The sequence below is a fragment of the Pyxicephalus adspersus genome, chromosome 1 (genome assembly GCF_032062135.1).
Source record: "Pyxicephalus adspersus chromosome 1, UCB_Pads_2.0, whole genome shotgun sequence".
Taxonomy (NCBI): Eukaryota; Metazoa; Chordata; class Amphibia; order Anura; family Pyxicephalidae; genus Pyxicephalus; species Pyxicephalus adspersus.
The window spans coordinates 84,289,811-84,312,115 of NC_092858.1; the positions used below are offsets into that span (position 1 = coordinate 84,289,811).

Genomic DNA, 22,305 nt, shown 5'->3' on the forward strand with positions numbered 1-22,305 from the left:
ACACAGGCATGGCACACATGGATGTGGCAAAATAATGTCTTTATATCCCCTGCAAGAGCCAGTAATATTTGAGCATTGATGCATAGTTTCCACTGATCACATTCACCTCTTCAGTTCAGTCCATATATTTAGACAGGGGGATGACTGTTTTAGGAGTGTTGTCCACTTTCTACTGAAGCCTTTTTTATCTTACATGTACATAACACTGCATGCAGAGTGTTGTTGTTATGCAATGACTTGTTAAATGTTTGATACTAATGTTTTGCTACAATGTGAAGGCTGCAGACCTATGTCAAAACTGCATCCTAAAGACTTTTGTATTTCAGTATTATTATCCCTAAATGTGTATTTTTTGTCTGCTTTGTTAAAATATTTATAAACATGAGAAAAATAAACATAAGAAACTAAATTACCTTGTTAGCTGTGTTGCTTATTTAAACATTTATGTTAATAAAACATTGCACCGTAAGGCTGCAATGTACACACATCAGATGCTTCTTGTCCGATTATCGCTTCAGGGCTATTATTTGACGAGAGTCTGACGTGTACAGAACTCGTCTGACGTCGTTCATGGATTTGTCTTGGCTGATCCATGAACGATGAACAACTGCAAGACAATTGAAGGGGAGAGAGTGCATCAGGGGGCTGCTCCGTCGTTCTCCCCCTCCCTTTTTCAAAGAGCAGAACGGTGCTGTATGTACAGCACTCGTTTATTCGACCTTCATTCTTTTGTCTTTGGAAGGAATCGTGAAAGATCCTTTCCAATGACAAAAGTCTAACATGTGTATGCAGCCTTAAGTAATTATATATTTAATGTGTAAATAAGAAAAAAGCCTCAAACAAAGCAGTAACACTTTACCTGCATGTCTGTTATACTGTTGGCAGAAACAAAGTCTACATAACATAGTTACATAGTGGGTTAGGTTGAAAAAAGACATAGGTCCATCAAGTTCAACCACTAGGGAAATAAACATATCCCAGATATAAAACACTATAAGATATAATTGGTCCTGAGGAAGGCAAAAAAAAACCCTGGTACAATTTGCTTCAACAGGGGATAAATTCCTTACTGATTCCATGAGGCAATCGGATGTTCCCTGGATCAACAGTACCTGTTTTTTTTACTTTAAGCCTTAATACCCAGTTAAATTCTGTGCTTCTAGAAAAACATCCAGCTTTTTCTTAAAGCAATCTATAGTAGTTGCTGAAACTGCTTCCTGAGAGAGCCGATTCCACATTTTCACAGACCTTACAGTGAAGAATCCCTTCCTTATCCGGAGCTTAAACTTCTTTTCCTCCAGACGCAAAAGGTGCCCTCTTGTTCTTTGTAATGATCTCAAAGTGAATAATTGGCAAGAGAGTTCGCTTTATGGACCATTTATATATTTATACAGGGCGATCATATCCCCTCTTAATCATCTCTTCTCAAGGGAGAATAGATTCTGTTCAGCTAATCTCTCCTGATAGCTGAGCCCCTCCATTCCTTTTAATAATTTAATTGTTCTTCTCTGCACTCTCTCGAATTCCGGTGCCAAAACTGGACTACATATTCCAGATGTTGTCTGACCAATGCTTTGCACAGGGGCAGAATAATGTCTCCATCTCTGCAGTCTATTCCTCTTTTAATACAAGAAAGTACTTTACTAGCTTTAGATATTGCAGCTTGGCATTGTATGCTGTTATTAGGTCTATGACCTACCAGATACCCCAAGATCCTTTTCCATTTCTGACTCCCCCAAATGTATTCCACCTAGACAGTATGGAGCATGCATGTTGTTAGCTCCCAAGTGCATAATTTTACATTTATCGATAATAAATGTCATTTGCCACTTGGCTGCCCAATCAAACAGTACATCCAAGTCTGCTTGTAGATTATAAACATCCTGTATGGACTTAATTCCATTACATAGTTTGGTGTCATCTGCAAACACAGAAATGGTGCTTTTAAACCCAAACTCTATATCATTTATAAAGTTAAAGAGTAAAGGTCCCAACACTGAACCCTGGGGTACACCACTAATAACCTTACACCAGTTATCTATCCATTTACAGATTGACTTTTCTAAACCTATCGAACTTGCATATTAACCGTCTGAGGTACAGTGTCAAATGCTTTAGCAAAGTCCAAGTACACTATATCAACTGGTATTCCACTGTCTACCTGTTTACTTACTTCCTCATAAAAAGAGAGTAAATTTGATCGACAACTTCTGTCTTTCTTGAAGCCATGCTGTCTATCACTTATAATATTATTTTCTAGCAGAAACTCCTCTATGTGGTTCCTTATCAAACTCTCTAAGACCTTTCCAACAATGGACGTTAAACTAACAGGTCTGTAGTTACCTGGTAATGACTTTGCTCCCTTTTTGAATATAGGAACCACATTGGCCTTACGTCAATCCATCAGTATCTTGCCAGTGACCAAGGGTCTCTAAAAATTAGAAATAATGGTTTTGAAATAACTGAACTCAGCTCTTTGAGGACACGTGGATGTAATCCATCAGGTCCTGGTGCTTTGTCTCACCTTTTTCCCAGTTGTTTCTCAATCATATCAATTCTGAGCCATTGTGACTCATTTAAGGCATTGACATTGCTATTAATAATTTAGACTTGAGCTCTGCCATTTTCCTTTATATACAAAGAGCTAAAAAAATGTTTAGAAAATCTGTCTTGTCTTTATCCCTAGTTACCATCCCAGCGACATCCTTTAAGGGGCCTACATGCTCTGATCTTATCTGATATTTTTGCTAATAATATATTTGAAAAACGTTTGGGAGTTTGCATTACTTTCCTTAGCAATCTGTCTTTCATTTTGAAGTTTTGCACATATTATCTCCTTTTTACATCTTTTGTTATATTCTTTATAGGTTTCAAATGATGACGGTGATCCTTCATTTTTATATTTTGGGATGACTTTTTCTTGTTTCTTATGGCTTTTTTAACATAAGCTGTAAGCCACATAGGTTTTATTTTAGCCTCCTAAACTTATTACCCATTGGAATATATTTTTAAGTTTTCTTTGTAGAACAGACTTGAAACATTCCCATTTCTGTTCTGTGTTCTTTGGGGACAATATTGTCTCCCAGTCCAAGTCACAGTGATTTCCTTAATAATGGAAAATTTGCTCTCTTAAAATTAAATGTTTTTTATCTTTCCTGTTTTTGCTTCCAGTTTACAGCTTACATTATTAAATGAAATCATATTATGGTCACTGCTACCCAGATTCTCTTTTATTTGCACATGTGTTATAAGCCCTATGTTGTGAGAAAGAACTAGGTCCAGCGGAATATCATTTCTAGTTGGGGCTTCTATAAACTGTACCATAAAATTATCTTGTATTAAATTCACAAATTTCCTCCCTTTTGCTGTTCCTGTAATGCCATTACTCTAGTCAATGTCAGGGTAGTTGAAATCTCCCATGATTAAAACACTTTTTGCTGCTTTTTCTATCTGTGCTAATCATTGATTTTCTATTTCTTCCTTAGCACTGGGGGACCTATAGCAGACTTCAATAACTAATTGTATGTTATTCAACCCCACATTCAACTCCACCCATAATGATTAGATCACTTCTCACATACAGACACCACCACCGTTTCGTTTGACTCTGTCTTTACGAAAAAGAGTATACCCAGGAATATTGACAGCCCAGTCATGCGAAGAACAAAGCCAGGATTCAGCAATGCCAACTAAGTCATAATTCTCCTCACTCATTAGGGCTTCCAACTCCCTTAAACAAGACTCCTAAACAAAGTCTACATAACATGTTTTACTGCATCTAGTCTCATACAGGTATATAGGATTTTTTTTTACTCCCTTGGAGTAAATTATCATACCAGTATTTTAAAAGCTTTGATTGCCTTAGATGATCTCACATTACACATTTGCAGCTTTAGACACAGGAGTGTATACACATTCACTGGTGTTTTTCAGCAGAAATTCAATGTAAAAGGTATACTTATCAGGTTACTCTTTATGCATTATTTTGAGATGTTCCCTATATAAAACAAGTCTTCACTTTTATAACTAATTTGTATAGCCATTTAATATAGGAAAGGCTTGTCTATTCCTTCTGTGTGTGTATTAGGCAACATAGGTACATTAGGTGAAGGTATGTTCATAAATCTTTGAATGTTCTTTACATGGTGCCAGCTGAATGTTTTTATTATGCAGATATAAAAATAGGCAAATATGGTTTTGTTACACTGGGGTTAATAAATGTTCTTTAAACTTGGGAAAATGTTCATTTCTTTGAACCTAATGTTATCTCAGAATCAAACCCCCAAGAACATTGAAAAACTTCAAAAAAACACCCTCAGAGTTTTAAGGAACATTCACCCAAGTTAAAGAATATTAATCCATCTTTAATAAAAGATAAGTCAAATTAAGAAGAATGTTCAATCTGAAATTCTGTTTGCTTGTAAGGTTAAATAAATAGCCATTTACAACAAAAAATATATTTGCAAAAAAACCCCAAGGCTATTATTTGCATATATAGTTAGATGGTTCTAAGAATCTATTAGGCCTGGCTCCCAGTAGTAAAAAGAATTGCACCAATATCAATAAATTCCAATTCGGTTTCAGGTTTTCTGAAAACTTAGAATGACATGTATTCTTTTTGCATTTGTTATCTTCATATCATAGTTTCATAAATACTATATACATTTCTTAAAAAAACAAACAATGGATGACACCTCAGTGGGTAACTATTGAAGCTCCTCCCACAGCAGGTATAGATGTTTCCTCTCTTATGTGGCCGTCTGAGGCCCAGAATCCATTGCCCCTCCTTACAATACTCTCTGTCGGTCTGGTATAGAGTGAAACATTTACCATAAATTAGCTCAGCCTATATCCCTCTTGTTCCGTTTTAAGGAAATCCTGAATTTCCTCTGGGTTTACTCCCTCACAGGTTTGGCTGATGGGTTAAACACGGATTTCTCCATATAGGGGACCTTATTGCTGGGAGGAACATTCTTAGCTTCAACCACTTGGTCCAAAATAGAGAATTTTCATTACACCCAACTCAGTTCCTTTATCTGTTCTAAAATGTCCCAATGCTCTCCTCCTTCCTGCAAAATGCCATTTGAAAGCACATGTAAATCTTTGGGAGACTCAGTAGGCCAGATTTCAGTTTTATTTTCAGTTTGTACTACGCACTCTCGACTCCCTCTTCCAAATTACTATATATGAAAGCTTGGGAAAGGGACCTTGATAAAATCTGGGAATTGGAGGAGTGGATCAAGAGTGCTCGTAATAATTCCAAGGTTTCACTTAATGTTAATTTGGTTGAAATAAACTATAAGGTTAGGTTACATTGGTGTTTGGTCCTAACTAAGTTGACTAAATGCTTCCCTAGTTCCTCCCCCCCCCCCCCCCGTTTCAGAGGTTGTGGTGGACTAGGTGATATGAAACCTATATGGTGGTCTTGCCGGGTGGCGCAGGAATTCTGGAAGAAGGTGTTTCACCTCCTCCCTTTCATTATTATTGGTATTATATTATGTTCTTGTATAGTTGCTTTAATTTTTATACTCTGTATTATTGTTATGTTTATTTAAGCTTATTCTATATGTATACATGCTACTCTGATTTGCTTTTATTTATTTGTTTTTTTACTTGTTGTTAATGCAAACATTTTGAATAAAAATCTATTGAAAAAAAAACAGTGGATGGAAGGGTTTAAGAGGTTGAAATTGACCATCTCCCTCAAAAAACATCTGATGTCAGACATACACATCTGATGTCAGACATTTTCAGGATTACCATCAATCACAGCTCTCTTTTGCTTTATTTTTGCAGAAAGCATAAATGCTTTAGCAGTTGCAAATGTTGATGTGTCTCGAAGCAGACCAGCCTGGTTTGTCTCCCTTTTGAGCTTTGAATTATTGTCTTGCAGAGCTCTAAGTGCAACTTCATCACCACTATTAAAATATTTCCTAGCATGTATATGATAGTGAGCTGCAGGCTTACAGCTTTTAAGTGTTCAGGGTGGCTGTAAAGTTGTCCTGTACTTCATGGACCACAAAAGTCACTATCAGGATGGCCCGCAGCAGCATGGGGGAGAGAACACATATTTGATCCTCTCCTCAGGGAGATTCTCTCCTGCTCTAAGCACTTTCAGGTTCACAGTTGTTTCATATCAACAGTGATGTACATGAAGTAACAAAAGAACAAGCAATGAAAGGACACGTGCAATACAGACATTAGGTCGAAAAAGCTTGAAAAAAATACTAGTAAGGTTAAAAAAATTATTTAAAAAAATGTTAACAGCCCCTATCCACACCCCTAGGCATGTATATAGTAATATATACACCAACTCAAATCTGAGATGTAAATATATTAACAACAATTGCATGATACATATTGAGTATTACATACTCAATATACTGTAATAAAAGTAAAATATCATCATGGTTATTATTATTGTTCCTATTAAAACTCTGGTTTGTTTGTTGTAACTGACTAGTTTTAGACTAGTTTCCAAGTGGAAGGAATGGGATGGCTTAAAATTTTCACCAATATCAGGAAATATAAATTCTGACCTGCTGCAGAGCGGTAAGTGTAATACTATTTCATCATTAACTCACAATATATATTTTGCACCTAAAGCTACCCATGGTCCTTAAGCTACGTACACACGTCAGATTTTTATCGCCCGATAATCGGCATCGGCCAATTATCGGGCGAAAATCTGCCGTGTGTACAGTCAGTGTCGTCCATCGTCCGGACGACCGACCTGCCGGATCCACGGACGATGGACGACAGCCGATCCTAATGAAAGGGAAGGGGAGAGCGCGCAGCAGGGTGCCGCTCCGTCGCTCTCCCCCTCCCCTCTCCATAGAGCATGAACGGTGCTGTATGTACAGCACTCGTTCATGCATCGTGCACTCCCTTGTCGTTGGACGACAAAAATTGCAAGTGTGTACGCAGCATTAGATGGTCAATATTCATATGCTATTTAGCAATAAAAACACCTAAATCTGAATGGATATAGTTGAACAGTAAGGTATATTTCCAGCACTCTTATTTCAGCAGACAAAACATACATACCATTGTTTTTTATCTGAAAAATGTGATTTGGTCTATTGGAAACCTTTGCTAGAACCAGGTTTTTTGAAGACTATCAGGCACTATCATTAGTTCCAACAGTGAAGCTCCATAGATATACTGTACAATGTCATCAGGTTGCATGCTGTAGCTTGATTTTCTTTTGCATTCTAGCGGGTAAAAAATGGCCAGTAAATAGATAAAAAATAATAATAACATATACAATTAAATAGTATAGGCACACAGGCTACAGTTAAGCATGTCACAATAGACACTAAATCCTTTTGCTGACTAGTACGAGTACTGTACAAAGAAAAGTACAACTGTAGATTGCAGTGTTGTTCACCAATTCACCCGGGTGCAATAATGAATGACATAGGGGGATCACTTTACACATGCTTGATTTTCTTCCATGACAAGCATGATCTTTCATCCCAGGTGATAATCACCTGGCATGTAAACATAGCTTAAGTTACAACAAAGTTAAGTTGTTGTAACTCTCTTGTTACTATTAAAAGTAGAAAGAAGACTATGAGATCCTACATTTCCCAGTTACTGCGGGAATCTCCCATGGCCTTGGCACGATGTAAGAAGAATCTCCCATGGCCTTGGCACGATCAAGATGTAAGAAGCATCACATCGCAGTTTACTGGACTATGCATTGTGTTTTACAGATAAGTGTCATATAAACTATTACTCCCACAATTTTTCTGGAACACAGGGATGATAAGCCCCCTTTAGCTGAAATAAACTAAATTAAAGGACACTTGTGGTCCATATTTTTCTAACATGTCAAAGATGGCCAGTTGCTTGTCCTAAACAGATCCAAGAAGTAACTATTTTGTCCAAAAGCAGCAGAATCATTAGAGCAGCCCTGATTCTTCTCTGGCTAAACTCTCACTAATCTTCTCTCTGGTCTAGCTGTCTCCTACAGCCTGGAAGGTGCATAATACTAACAGGAGATGACAGACTCGGTCTGCTGTTTCCAAGGCAAAAGTAAGCTTTGAGAGATAAGTGAATGGCAGACTACTTTTCTTCTGTTCTTTCCCTTGGCCTTATTACCTTTCATGTTTCCGTGATCTCATCTGAACTGCTAGGACTCTCCACTGAAGCCGAGTAGGACAGTGCAGCTTAGAAATATAAAGTAGAACTGATGACTTAGGTAACCTTTCTGTCATTTTTTTTTCTTGAGCTGTAGTTGATAGCGGTTTCTAAGAAGAGGTAAAATGTTCTGATATTGGGATGTTTGACACAATGACACTTACATTATTACTGTTTTTCTTTAAAGAAATATTGCAGTAAACCAAACATAAACTAGAACTGAAAGCTATTAGTTAGATACTTTGAACATTTGCCCATACTTGGCTTCACCCAAGCAAAGTATTAAACATTGGCATGCAATACGATCATACCATGTACAGGAAAAATGTGAAGCACAGCACAGTACAAATACCACACATTGGAAATCCCTATACATAGACATTCGCTTATCTTCTATGACGCAGCCAGGCTATTTGGCTTGATTTAGCAAGATTGGATTCCTGCTGTAAATGTAATCTGGTATTTAAACTAGAATTATCTGCTGTGCAAACATATTGTACAACAGATAAGAAAAGCATCAATTTGTGTGAAAGCAGAGAAACAAATTTACTATAAAAGAAACAAGGTCAATTTTAGGCTATTAGCTTCATGCTTATGCCTCAACAATATAAATTTCCCCATTTAATGTGATTTCCTGAAATAAAAACAAATTTGTTTTTCAACACTTTTAAAAACAAATCTTTTCCAATTTCCTGTATATCTAAGTTTGTCACTTTCTTAGGCAGCACAGTAATTTCTTACTCTGCCAAACAGAGGAAGGATCAATACCATTTATTGCTTCCTGTCTGCACTATTTACGAATTTACGAATAACCAAAAACAACCTGGTCTACTTCCCTGGGAAATTCACACATTAATTTATCTTCTGTATCTCCTGAAAGTGATGCAGCTATGTGTAGTAGGAATAGTGAGGCTTTAGGATTATTTCACTAGACACATAAGAGTTAATATTTTTTAGCAAGCTAAATACAAAAACATGGAATACTGAATACATGTGTTGTGGATGTACAGGTGGATTTGTGTGAACAGTCTAGTCTGTGCCCTTGTGGTCATCTTGTGCCTTACTTCCTACACTTGTTGGAGTGACCTGATAAGAAGAAAGGTATGGCTGTTATGCCCTGATGGGTCAAAGCAGCTGGTAATATACAAAATATAATCTCATACTTACAATGGCAAGTTTTTACAGTATATAGTATGTAACAAGGAGGTTTGATCAAAATGAGCTAGCGGTGGTCATGTAATGATTTGATTGGTTAAGATCATTGTATAATTGTTAACTCCAGATATCATAGAATTGAGTGCTGATGCTGACATTTTCGGGATACATGTAAAGAAACACCAGCTTCTCCCTGCCTGAGTCTTCCCAGTTAGATGATATGAAGATGGGAAGTCCCTGGGGAAAATCGAGTTGTGTCATCTTGCTGATTGAACTGTTGCTGTTTTGGACAATTGTGCGCATCCAATGCTATGTTATTAAAGCAGTGCCTGAGTGTTTTGTGTTCTTTAACCCGTCTTGACACTTGTAGTCCCACAAATACTTCCACCTTGTTACACCATGTCACTAACATATGTTCCTCTTTGAACCAGACTTTATCATCTCATATATAGAACTATCAAGAGACATATCTAACGCACACAAACCACCCAATTCCAGTGAAGAAGCAGCCTTTGAGCTGAAACACATCGAGTTGCACAGCTGTGAAATTAATCATTAATGGTGTTGACCATGATCCTTTGATATCCCAAAGATCAACACCCTCTTGTCACTTTGTATCCAGTTTTTTGCTTTGTGTTTTTATTTTAATGTTTTTCTACATATACAGTATTTTTATTTTTAATATTTACTGAAATACAATTAGTATTTTTTTTATTTTATAACAAGAAGTGTTACCTTTAGATGCTATAAAGTGAAAACAACCTTGAAAGTGATACAACCTAAAACTGAGAGAGATGTACTGTATCAGCCCTCCAGTACTCATGCCTAGAGATAGAGACCTGCACATACTTGCACATATTCTGTTGTACCTTCCACAATTCAAATGCAGCATGCATTGCATTTCAGGATGGAAGTTGTGGCTATCCAATCCCAAGAATTTGAAAACACAGGGCAAAAGTTTGAGTGACATCATTCTCCAACTTGAAGTATGTACTGACCATGTATGCTGTCAGCCATCACCCCATGATGTTAATTTTTTACTTTTATTTATCCAAAGGTTTGCTTCAATAAGTACCAATAACTGAAATGCAAAATCAATGTGCTAACATCAGGTATATAACTCTAAAGGTCAGGCATTTATTATTACTTCTACAATGTGGCAACATCTCACAACACTTTACAGACTTGAAAGAATCATGCAGATTCCTTGCCCAAAAGTAGCCAGTGGGCTCCTAAGCATTATCCAACACTAATGGATATCCTGAAACTACCCCAAGAATTTTGAGTAGAGATGGAGATGTTTTTTGGAATGCACTATAAGGGTTTGATACCCGTTACTTCCTCTTCTTCTTCTGATGGTGTAATTAGTGGTCCCTCTCTCTCTATCATTATCTTCCCTACTTTGGGGCTCTTTGATCTTCTCTTTTTTGCTTCACTCCCCATATGCTTTGGGCGCCATCAAGTGAGTTTTGACTTTGTCAAAACCGAACAGAGGCCTAAGTTCTCATAGTACTACATCTTAACATTTTTTCTGCCTGCACTGCTGTTCCCTATTGTTGTGTACTGTTTTTAATTGTAATATTGTCTTAGGGGGGTATTGGGCAATGAATAAGCAAATGTTCGCTCTGCCTCTCTGCATGTTCCCTATCAGCACATGTATTTTCCAGGCTTTTGTATCTGTACAGAGCATTACAAATACAAACTCAAATACTTGCACTACCTACATTTAAAACAGATTGAATAAATTTTTTTAAACATATAACTGAATTCAATTATATCCCAAAATACAATAACTGACCCATGTGGGAATCAATTCAATGATGAATGCTTCTTTGCAATGGTAACTTTTGTTACAGAAATATTAATATTAAGCTGATTCCTATTACGCTTAATATTAAGCTGATTCCTATTACTCTCTTTTAAGGAGAAACCATAAAGACTTTCCCTTTGTACTTGCATCACATAGGCAATGGCTAGTAGCAATAGTCCTATCAACACTTTTAAATAATGGTAGATTAAAAAAATATCCTTACAACATCCTGAAGCACAAGTAAAAAGTATAGCAAACATGATGATTAAACCTAATAATAAATACTAAAAAAAACAAACAAACTGTTTACTAAACCTGTATAGGACATTTCCTATCTCACATTCTGAGGAGGTAAAGGACTGTACCTAATACACAACAAATCCTCTTGTGTGTACCAATCTTGTTAACAAAAGCACAACATTTCCACATACTTAACTTTGTTAATTAGGTTATGTGTCTTTGAGTCAGGTCACCTTGCATTTCTCTCAATTGATCTGCATTTAACTAAAGAAAAGGAGAGTAGATTACAGATTCACCATCATAGGCTTAAAATGTTTTAAGAAAAAGATCCTCTTTGGAACTTTAAATCTCCTAGGCTATATAAAGCCAAATTGCACATTTAGAGGCAGTCAGTTATTTTCATTATTCTTTTCTATATCTCAAAACCACTTGTATAGTAAGTCAAATACATAATGAGGGCAGCAAACATGTCAGCTCTGGAGATTCCCGGACCCTTTGAGGGACCCCAGTGGCCTCATCTTGCACCTCGTAGTACGTACTTCCTGATAGCAGTTCTCATGGGTATGGTGGTAGTCCTAGCCTTTTTTGTTAATGGTATGGTTATAGTGGTTACACTCAAGTACAAGAAGCTAAGGTCCCCTTTGAATTACATATTGGTCAACCTTGCTGTAGCTGATCTACTTGTCACTTTTTTTGGGAGTACCGTTTGTTTCCACAACAACATTTTTGGGTATTTTACTCTAGGCAAGGCGTTGTGTGAATTTGAAGGATTCATGGTGTCACTAACAGGTAAGACACATTTTATGAAATCTTAGCATTTTATTATTGCACACAAAAATGATAGATCAACAGGTAAATGGTATTTCATCTAAAAAAAATTTTTTTTTAAATATGGGTATGTCCATTCTAAATTCTGGACATCAAAACCTTCAAGGTCAGTCTTAGGCTAGCCATTTACTAGCTAGTTGTAGCCATAGTGTTCATTATTTGAGATGATACAGTTGTAGCTGTGTAGTTTGCTTTGTTTGAAGAGTAAAGTTGTGTAGGAGTGGAGTTGTGTGGAGTTTTTTTTTTTTTTTTGATTAGTAACAACTGTCATTTTTAATCTAATGAGCTCATGTGTTTTCTATCTACATTGAGCCAAATTAAGTTTGAACTGTGTCTATTGCTATTTACACCCATTTATTAAAATGCTATAAATTCTATTTATTAATTTATCGAAAAGCATAAACACATTGCAATCCCTTATGAAGTGATTGCTTCTTTTTCTGTTCAGCATTATGTATATTTCCAAAATTGTAAAGCATTAGAACCCCTCTTGGTTTTTACCTCTATCTAGAGCTATGTTTAGCAGATTCCCCTTTTGTCCAGACTCCAAAAAGAATGAGGGATGAGGAAAAATATCAGGTTTCAGCCTTTCCATACTATACTAAATTTGAATTCAGTGTCATACCCTGTTTCCCCGATTATAAGGCACTCTCTTATATTTTTTGAAATGCCAAAATATGCCCTGGGTCTTATTTTCAGGGGATGTCTTATTTTTCCATGAAGAAGACTACAGTACACATTTATTGTTGAAATTCACTCATGATCACTCATGTTCCATTGGTTGTCCCCTTCTGATCACTCATGTTCCATTGATTGTCCCCTTCTGATCACTCATGTGCCGTTCATATTCCCCTTCTGATCACTCTATGCCATTGATTGTCCCCTTCTGATCACTCTATGCCATTGATTGTCCCCTTCTGATCACTCTATGCAATTGATTATCCCCTTCTGATCACTATGAAATGATTGTCCCCTTCTGATCACTATGAAATGATTGTCCCCTTCTGATCACTGTATTCCATTGACTCCATTGTCCCCTTCTGATCACTTACCCGTAATTAAGTGCAGGGATCTCTGTTAGGGCAGGGATCAGCAGCTTGCTTCCTTGTTCAGAATCGCAGGGGCACGTGTGCAGGCTTTTTACTTTCAGTTTGGCTCAGGAATAGACACGCCCTGCAGCCAGCATCAAAGACACACACGCTGCAGCCAGCATAAAGGACACACACGCAGGATCAGATATCTGGAGCTGTCTTATAAACGGGTGAGTGTCTTATTTTAATTATTTTTTTAAAAATCGGGGGTGGCTTACTTAATGGGGATGTCCTAAAATCGGGGAAACACGGTATGTGTTGCTACTGAATACTTTTTGTTCCTCTCTGTTGAAATTGTTGTCACCAATAAAAGAAGAGAGAGGAATTCACTCTAACTCCAGATAGCAACCTATCATCCCATACTCTACTCTATAAAAAAAGCATGCCTAGGCACACATGTTTAGAAACTTAAAAAAATGTATTTGAAAGGATTTCCCATGCTTCTTGAATTTTCACAGATATGGTTAGAATATTGAGACTGAAAAAGTCAATGATGCATCAAGGCATATAGGTGCTTTCAGAATTTTTAATTAGCCTGAACGTATTTACACAATGCTAAAATATTACCAATAAATATAATAAACATTAGCTGTTAACATTTTATAAAGACTGTTTAGGTATATGTGTGTATACTTGTTTAATGAATGTTTATTGTGCTATGAAGCAATGGTATAGACATTCACCAAAAGCAGCTTTAACAAAAATATGATATTTATAGGAACTATTCAGATTCCACCTGTTAATAAATAAACAGATATGAAAATCATAATACAGGTGGTCATCAGAGTGCATATTATGGATGGGGCAGATGGTATTTCTAAATAGCTTTATGTACTTTGGTTCATCTGAAGGATATCGTACATATGATTTAAGTTTTTTAGAACATCACTTTTCTATCTGGTTCATTTTTTTTGACAGTAAATGTATTCTCTTAAACAATTATTTACACAAAGGATTTAGAGGAATTGTTGGAATTAGAGCTGCACTAGTAGAAAAAGATGATTCCATAAAAGCAAAAATGTATTTTAGAAAGCCTTCAACTTAAAATATGTTATCCAGCACAACATTTTATTCTAAAAGAGTTATTGGCCATGAGAGCCAAAAACGCTGTGAGTTTTGAAAATGGATGAATTGTACGATCCTTGTTATGTCCTAGTGGCAATGGGTTCATCAGACAGGATGGCACAGAAAATCTCAAATGGAGGAGATGGGGGTGTTCAGGAACTGGATGGGGTGAGAGTAGCATGACTGTCCAGAATTTATTCCTGACGCCTGCTCTAAGGCAGATCATTGCAGCCTGAAGATTGAGGGCTGCAAGGGGAAAAAAGTAGAGAGCCCGCTAGCTAGCTAAAGAAGCAAGCAAGGAGAAAGTGCTAAGTATGTTTGTCCATGTACCTAAAAGTATATTCACCCATCTCTAGTTACCTTAGCCCATCTCATTTCACACAGAAAAAGTAAATAAATGCTTTACTTGTGAATTGTTTATAAAGTCATTCTTAAACTGTGCTCTATATAGAGTTATAAAAGATGATGCAGCGATATAAATATAAAACATTGATAACAAGTAAATTATTTTTGAAGTAAAGATAAACATTGTCAGTATCTGCACACATGGAGTGATAATAAAATATCTAAGTACACATAGGATTAAAAAGTGGTTGATCGGCAGATAAACTGTTTGCAAATCATGCAAATATCACTGGTAAAGAAAATGAAATGGGAAACTGAAAAATGTGAATGTGGAATGGGAAAGTGTGATGAAACGTGGGAAGTGAGGCTGCAATCTGTAACCACCAAGTAAACACCATAGAAATCATAAATATAGTAATATATAAATAGTAATAATAGTACAATTAGACATTACATTTTCAAATTCATAAAAATGAAAAAAAGCATTAAACTAGCTTTGAAAAAAAAAATTAAGGATGTTATTATAAATTATTCCCGTCAATTTGTCTGAAAGTTCACTGACAGTGGAATCCTACATTTCTGGTTGCAGGGCATATTAAAACAAAAACTTGTTCTACCATCTAGTTGCCGATTGTCAAAAATGTGAAACAGTCACAATTATGGAAAATCTAGGTCAAATTGACAGGAGGATATTTAGATTTATAAATATACCCCTTAGAGCAGTGTTTCTCAACCAGGGTTCTATATGGTACCTCCAGAGGTTGCTGGGGGTTCTTTGAGCAATGAGTAGTTTGTGACTTTCAGGTCAGATTACCTGATACCAATGATCTTTTTGGCTGTCTGTAAGGGAGTCAGCCTTCCCAATGACCAGCAATGTAAGAAACATTCCTTTTACTGACCATCATACTAAATTACTGTGAACCTTGGATACAGGAATCATAGAAGAGGTTCTGTGTGAAGACCTGGAGGTTATTTCAAGGGTTCCCCATTTTAAAAAGGTTGGGAAACAATGCCTTAGGGTCTAAGACCTTAAACATCAAGCAGATCTGTTTGTTAGGGCCAAATGATATTTAATTGATATTCCAGTCAGTAATCATTCTATCAAGTCCCAAAACACTGCACATATATGTATAATATTCTGCCATTCTAACTATTGTTCTTGGATATAAAAAGATCAATATTTAGATCAGATATACCCTATTCATACACAAAACAACTTCATATGCAAGATCAATATTTACCAAAACATCTAATATATTCACAAATAATCCCAATTTTTTTTTTAACTTCAGATTCATTTAACAGCTGATGCTTTTATTGGACTGGAAATCTGCCTGTGACCCATATCACAGCTGATGTACACATGTGGTACCATGAGCATTTCTTTGTGTTCTTTGCAACATTTCAGCTTCCAACTGACAATTATGCAGTGCAAATTTAAAACTGAAAGATCTGTAACAGATTGCTTTGGAAATTTTCTAGAAATGCCACATTAAGCCTATTGCTATTCATGTTATACTCAGTTGTTCCGATCTGGCCCGCAACGCCTTTTTTTTGTCCCCTAAAGAAATCCTAAATATGAATTGCAGATGGCCCGTCGCTGCATTGAAATAGCGCCGCTACTATAATTCCCGGCATCTCTCGCGTCTATAGACCAGTGGCCTCTCTGCCTATATGTGGCCCCGCAATCGACAGTTTTATAGACGCAGGGAATTGTAGTAGTGGTGCTATTTCAGTTTCAAGTTTGGCCCTTGACTTTTTCTAAGTTTTTAGAGTTTGACACCCCTGACCTAGAGGGATAAGACCATCAGTCAGCAATTTCAGACAAGCTGACGGGAATAATTTATAAATAGAGTCCAAAGTTTTCTATACCTTCCTATTATTTCAGTAGCACAAACTAAGATGGCAGTCTTTTAATTGCATCAGTAACACACACTATCCTCTATATGCTATAGGTATTGTGGGCCTTTGGTCGCTGGCAATATTAGCCTTAGAGAGATACCTAGTGATCTGTAAACCTATGGGAGATTTCCGTTTTCAGAAGAAACATGCTATTATAGGGTGTTTATTCACCTGGATTTGGGCTGGCATATGGACATCTCCCCCTCTGTTTGGCTGGTGCAGCTATGTTCCTGAAGGTGAGCATATTTTTTTATTATTAAAGACCAGTTAATGTTTTAATCTTGCAAAGTGGCACAAACTTTGTTCCAGATATATGACAGGTGATTCCCTAAGATTGTGCCCTACTTGGAAAACCTGGAAATAAATAATGCAATAATCAATTGTGACACATACACTGCAATAACCTATCACAGTTTTCGAAATTTGTAAATCAGTGCAATTAAAATGACTGTTGTCATAATTGTTCTTTTTTTTTTTTTTTAAATAAGTCTTATAACTAAATACTGGCAACTACCTAAAGCCTTACTACTGATTATTATTAATAAAATATCAATTAGGCTCTTAAATACTGTAATTTTTTTCTAAAATAATTAAATAATGTAAGATGACACAAATTAAGTAATTCTGAGAGGTGTAACCTTAGAAGCCAGAAATTCTTCCAGGTTTAGTGTGGTTACCCTGTATTTCGTATCCTGATGACACACAGACAAGCATTTTGTATGCTCAATGATTTTCTCCTAACAAACCTATAGGCCTTGTTTTCTTCCATTCCTAATACTTTTTATCTAGGTCTGAGGACATCATGTGGACCCAACTGGTACTCCGGAGGTACAAACAACAACAGTTATATCATGGCTTTGTTTATGACTTGCTTCGTTATGCCACTTAGTACCATCATATTCTCCTATTCCAACCTTTTAATGGCACTGCGAGCTGTAAGTACTTTAAAATTATATATTTTTTTTTTATGAAGTTACCACCATGTGTTTTCATACTGATTTCAATTCGGTTCAATGTAATATTCAGCAACTTCTTGTTGAACATGGGTTTAATTTAAAAATGTTTTAAAAATGTACTAAATGCTAAGTCTATTTTGCTTAAATTGAAAGATGCAGCTCTAAAAAGCACTTGCTACAGAGGGGTATTATGGCTGATAAATTGCAGGAAGATGTGGTGGTCAAGGCAAAAAGGTGCATCTATTCTCATACTCATGAAGTGTATGAGACTATATATATATATATATATATATATATATATATATATATATATATATACCGTGTTTCCCCGAAAGTAAGACCTACCCCGAAAATAAGACCTAGCACTTTTCCCCCAACCTGCCCTAATATAAGACCTACCCCGAAAATAAGACCTAGTAGAAAAATAAAAAAAATAAAAAAAAAATAAAAGCAAACATAAATTAAAACAGTACTCACCGAGCGGGAGACAGCGGGCGTACACACAGCAGGCTAACACACAGCCGCACAAGCCGATGCTTTCCTTGTAGTTCCGGCTCCTGTCACAGGCGGAGTGATATTACATGCACTTCGCCTGTCAGAAGCTGAAGTGCATGTAACTAGGCTAGTTCTAGTGAGCCCTTAAAAATGTGTTAAAAAAAAAAATTAAAATAATATACTCACCTGATACGCGATCCTGCGTGTGTTTCTGGCTGCAGCAGCGTCTCTCTTCTCTCCTCTGCCAGCATCGTGTCTTTTCCTGTTTGTAAAGCAGGAAAGAAACCGGCACAGCGCCACCTGCTGTTCCATGTCCTAACTGCCGAACAGTGGAAAAAAAGCACAGAGTGATCAGAAGGGGAATTTGTAAGGGGAATTTGGGAATATGGTAAGTGTTTTTTTCATTAAAAAAAGTATATAAGACCTACCCTGAAAATAAGACCTAGTGTGTTTTTGGAAGCCCAAAAAATATAAGACAGTGTCTTATTTTCGGGGAAACACGGTATATATATACTGTACTGTAAATACTGGTAAATGTACACATACAACTATATTCTACTTACTCAAAGACCCAGGGATTGAACTAACATCGGATTCTTATTCATTTTTCACCTCACACACTTTAAATCTGCATGTGGAAAAACACATTTGTCTGAGATAATCAGTATACTGTACATTATTGAAGTCAACAATATTTTCCAAAAAATACAATATTAAAAATTTTCCTCATAAAGCCCACAACCCACTGCTTTTAACTGCTTTTATCCATGAGTTTGTGGGATCCTCCTTGTGGTAAATAGATGTGGCAAAATTCCCTACCTCTTGTGATATCATATGCTTAAAAAAGGGGTACTATACCATTATTAAGTTGTGGCCTAAAAAAACATGTATCTTACTCCTTAAATTAGTATATGACATCATAGAGGAGAGAAAATTCTATTACAAAATTTTGACTCTGCTCCTACACAAACGTGGGATTTACACCAGAACACATACACCTATGGACCATGGGTTTTAAGCAGTAACATGCATGACATCAAAATGTGGCCATTGTTATAGGGCAGAGCTCATTTGGATTGGCTTGTGACAAGATTGAACAGTTGGATATCTTGCTAACAACCGTGGCTTGCAGCTGTATTTAGAATGTAGAAGCTGCGAAATGTGGACAAGGTAGTTACAATTCAGCATATTTAATTTAAAGAAGTAAGACCTAAACTAGGCTAGTTAAGTGTCAATTGATTGGATGACATTTTAATAATTAGTTGCACATTCTGTGACAGGAATACTTGTAAAATGAATTTTGAATACATTTATGAATAAGTATTGGGAAAACTGTATATATTTTTACACATTTGGATATATTTTTTGAACTTAATGATAAATGATTGAATACACATGCCATTGTGTAAGTTGTGGAATGCTTGTCACAAATAAGGTGGTCACAACAGTAAAACAAGATAAAATTGGTGCATCTGAAATAATATGTGTTCTAATGTAAGTGCTTGCAGTCTGTTGATAGACAATATAATCTCCTACAATAATATTTTTCTGATTTTTATGCTGATTTTCTAACAAGTACTTGATCTGACCAAGAACAGTGATGGGGGATGGAAGTTAAGTAAATCAACAGTGACAGATACCATATTCACTTAGCTATCTGCAACTGTATTTAGTCAGATTTCTGAGCACAATGCATATTTTTCTTGTACTCTGACAGGTGGCTGCTCAGCAAAAAGAATCAGAGACTACTCAGAGGGCTGAGAGAGAAGTGTCAAGAATGGTCATTGCTATGGTATTGGCATTTCTTATTTGTTGGTTACCCTATGCTGCATTTGCCATAGTTGCAGCATCAAATAAAGACATTGTTATCAATCCAGCGCTAGCATCGATGCCTTCTTACTTCTCAAAAACTGCCACAGTGTACAATCCAGTCATCTATGTCTTCATGAATAAACAGGTTAGTATCTTCTAAACTGTATAAAAGCAATAAAATATATAGTTATCCACAGATCTCTAAAGTGACTTCTACATGCAGCAATGCCTACAGCCAACAGATGGGCCCAATGAAACCTGGAGTATTTAAATGATTTCTCACATACAGCATAAAAAAGAAAGGTGGTTTCTGTAAATCATTATCTTTCAGCCTTACCTAAAGCAGAAAATTATGGTCAACCTCTTGTTCAATTTACTCATTAGTGTCTCCAAAACTGTAGCCCAGTATTTTCTAAACAATGAATTTACACAACCCACAAAATCTCTCTGATCCAGAAGGATGACCAATAATGCTAATTTTGTATAGGAAGAGAAATAGAGGGGTCAATGGTAAAACACTGCTTGCTCTTATTGGTCTCATGAGGTCATGGGATCCAAGTAACTTTATTTGGCGAATTAATGTCTATATTACATTTAGTTCAGAATGAGGTATGTCTTTTTACTGCATACATTGCTATGTAATGTTATCGCATGTATGTGTTTACTATAATTAAAAGGCAGCAGATCAAGGGCAGAATTGGCCAGGGCAAAAAAGCTCAATATAATATACACTCACTTTATTAGGTATACCTGTTCAACAGCTTGTTATCGTAAATATCTAATCAGCCAATCACATAGCAGCAACTCATTGCATTTAGGCATGCCTGCATTGTTAAGATGACCTGGGTACATTTAAAAATCATCAGAATAAAAAGGAAAAGTGATTTGAGCATTTATGAACATGGGATGGTTATTGGTGCCAGATGGGTCTGTCTGTGTATCTCAGAAAATGTTGATCTGCTGGGGATTTCACACACAACCATCTCTAGGGTTTACAAAGAATGGTCAGACAATAGGGAAATATCCAGTGAACAGCAGTTCCCCAGGCCTGTAAAAACAATTTGTTGATGCCAGAATGATAAGTATATGGGTTGTTTTACCTCCAGGATTGCTTGTTAGGATAGGAAATGTGTGTAGTTTGCATAGCCCTTAATCTTATGATATAGAAAATTTTGGAAAAACATTGCCTGGTCCAATAAGTCTCTATTTCTATATCAACATTCAGATGGAAGGGTCAGAATCTGGCAACAACATCCCATCATTTCAAACTGGTTTCTTGAACACAACAATTAATTATTGGTACTCAAATAGCCTCCACAATTACCAGATCTCAATCCTATAGAGCACCCTTGGGATGTGGTGGAACGACAGATTTGCATCATGAATGTTCAGCAACAGTGTGATGCTATTATGTCAGTATGGACCAAATGACTGTTTACAGCAGCGTGTTAAATCTATACTACAAATAATTAAGGCAATAGGAGGAAAAGCCAACACTAGTAACAAAGTGGCCAGTCAGTGTAAATGATGGGTAATGAGTGTAAGTGATGTTAAGACACTGCACTTGCAGTTTTCAGTTGGTTTCTTAATTGCAATCAAAACTGTGCTTGCCCCTAAATATACTATGTACTACTACATTAGGCAGGATTTGTGAAAACACAACATATTTCAACCTACAACAAAATTTCATAGGGTAGTAGATTGGCCTTGTTTAGTGACTTTTACCATCTAAAAGAGAAAAAACAATCTCATCTGAAAAACATAGTTAGAATGCCAGTCCTACTACCTACTCACCTTCCAGAGACAGGAGAAGGGCAGAAAGGTACTGTAATGGTAATGTATGTTAGGGGAGATGTAACTAGCATCTTAATGTGCACTTAAGATGAATAATATAATACTTCTACATTTAATGGATATTTAAATGTATAAATATTTCAACCTGGGAGAGAGGTACTGGATTGCTATGCAGATCAATGCCAACAGAAGATTAATTTAAGGTTTTACTAATGGGCCATCTGGTCAAGGGACAACTAGCTTCAAAGGAGACTTCATTCTTGATGCCTTCTCGTTTAGAATTAATGTATTCATGTGTTTGTTTCACAGTTCCGAAACTGTCTAATGACTCTTATATGTTGTGGTCGCAATCCGTTTGGTGGCGAGGATGAAACAAGCACGGCCAGTGCCCGTACAGATGTCACTTCAGTGTCTGAAGGGGGTGGAAACAAGGTCACACCAGCATAATAGCTTTTGTATGCCATCTGCATTCCAAAGTCTTTTAACTGTATATATGTAAAACCACTGTTTTGGTTACATTTTTGTGGATGATCTTTTTTTAAGCTCATTACCATTTCAATGTATTATATATATGTATATATATATATATATATATATATATATATATATACACATATATATTTATATATCAACTATACAAATAAGAAAACATGAAATGTCTCCTAAT

The 22,305-nt window shown here is 36.3% G+C and overlaps 1 protein-coding gene across 1 annotated transcript; it reads left to right on the forward strand.

Moving 5' to 3' along the window:
* The first annotated feature begins 11,802 nt into the window (after positions 1–11,802).
* Positions 11,803–22,085, forward strand: LOC140334219 (pinopsin-like). Its single transcript, XM_072416436.1, has 5 exons — positions 11,803–12,139; positions 16,635–16,817; positions 17,371–17,516; positions 19,750–19,989; positions 21,948–22,085. Exons 1-5 carry the CDS (start codon positions 11,803–11,805, stop codon positions 22,083–22,085), a joined length of 1,044 nt encoding a protein of 347 aa, XP_072272537.1.
* The last annotated feature ends 220 nt before the right edge of the window (positions 22,086–22,305 follow it).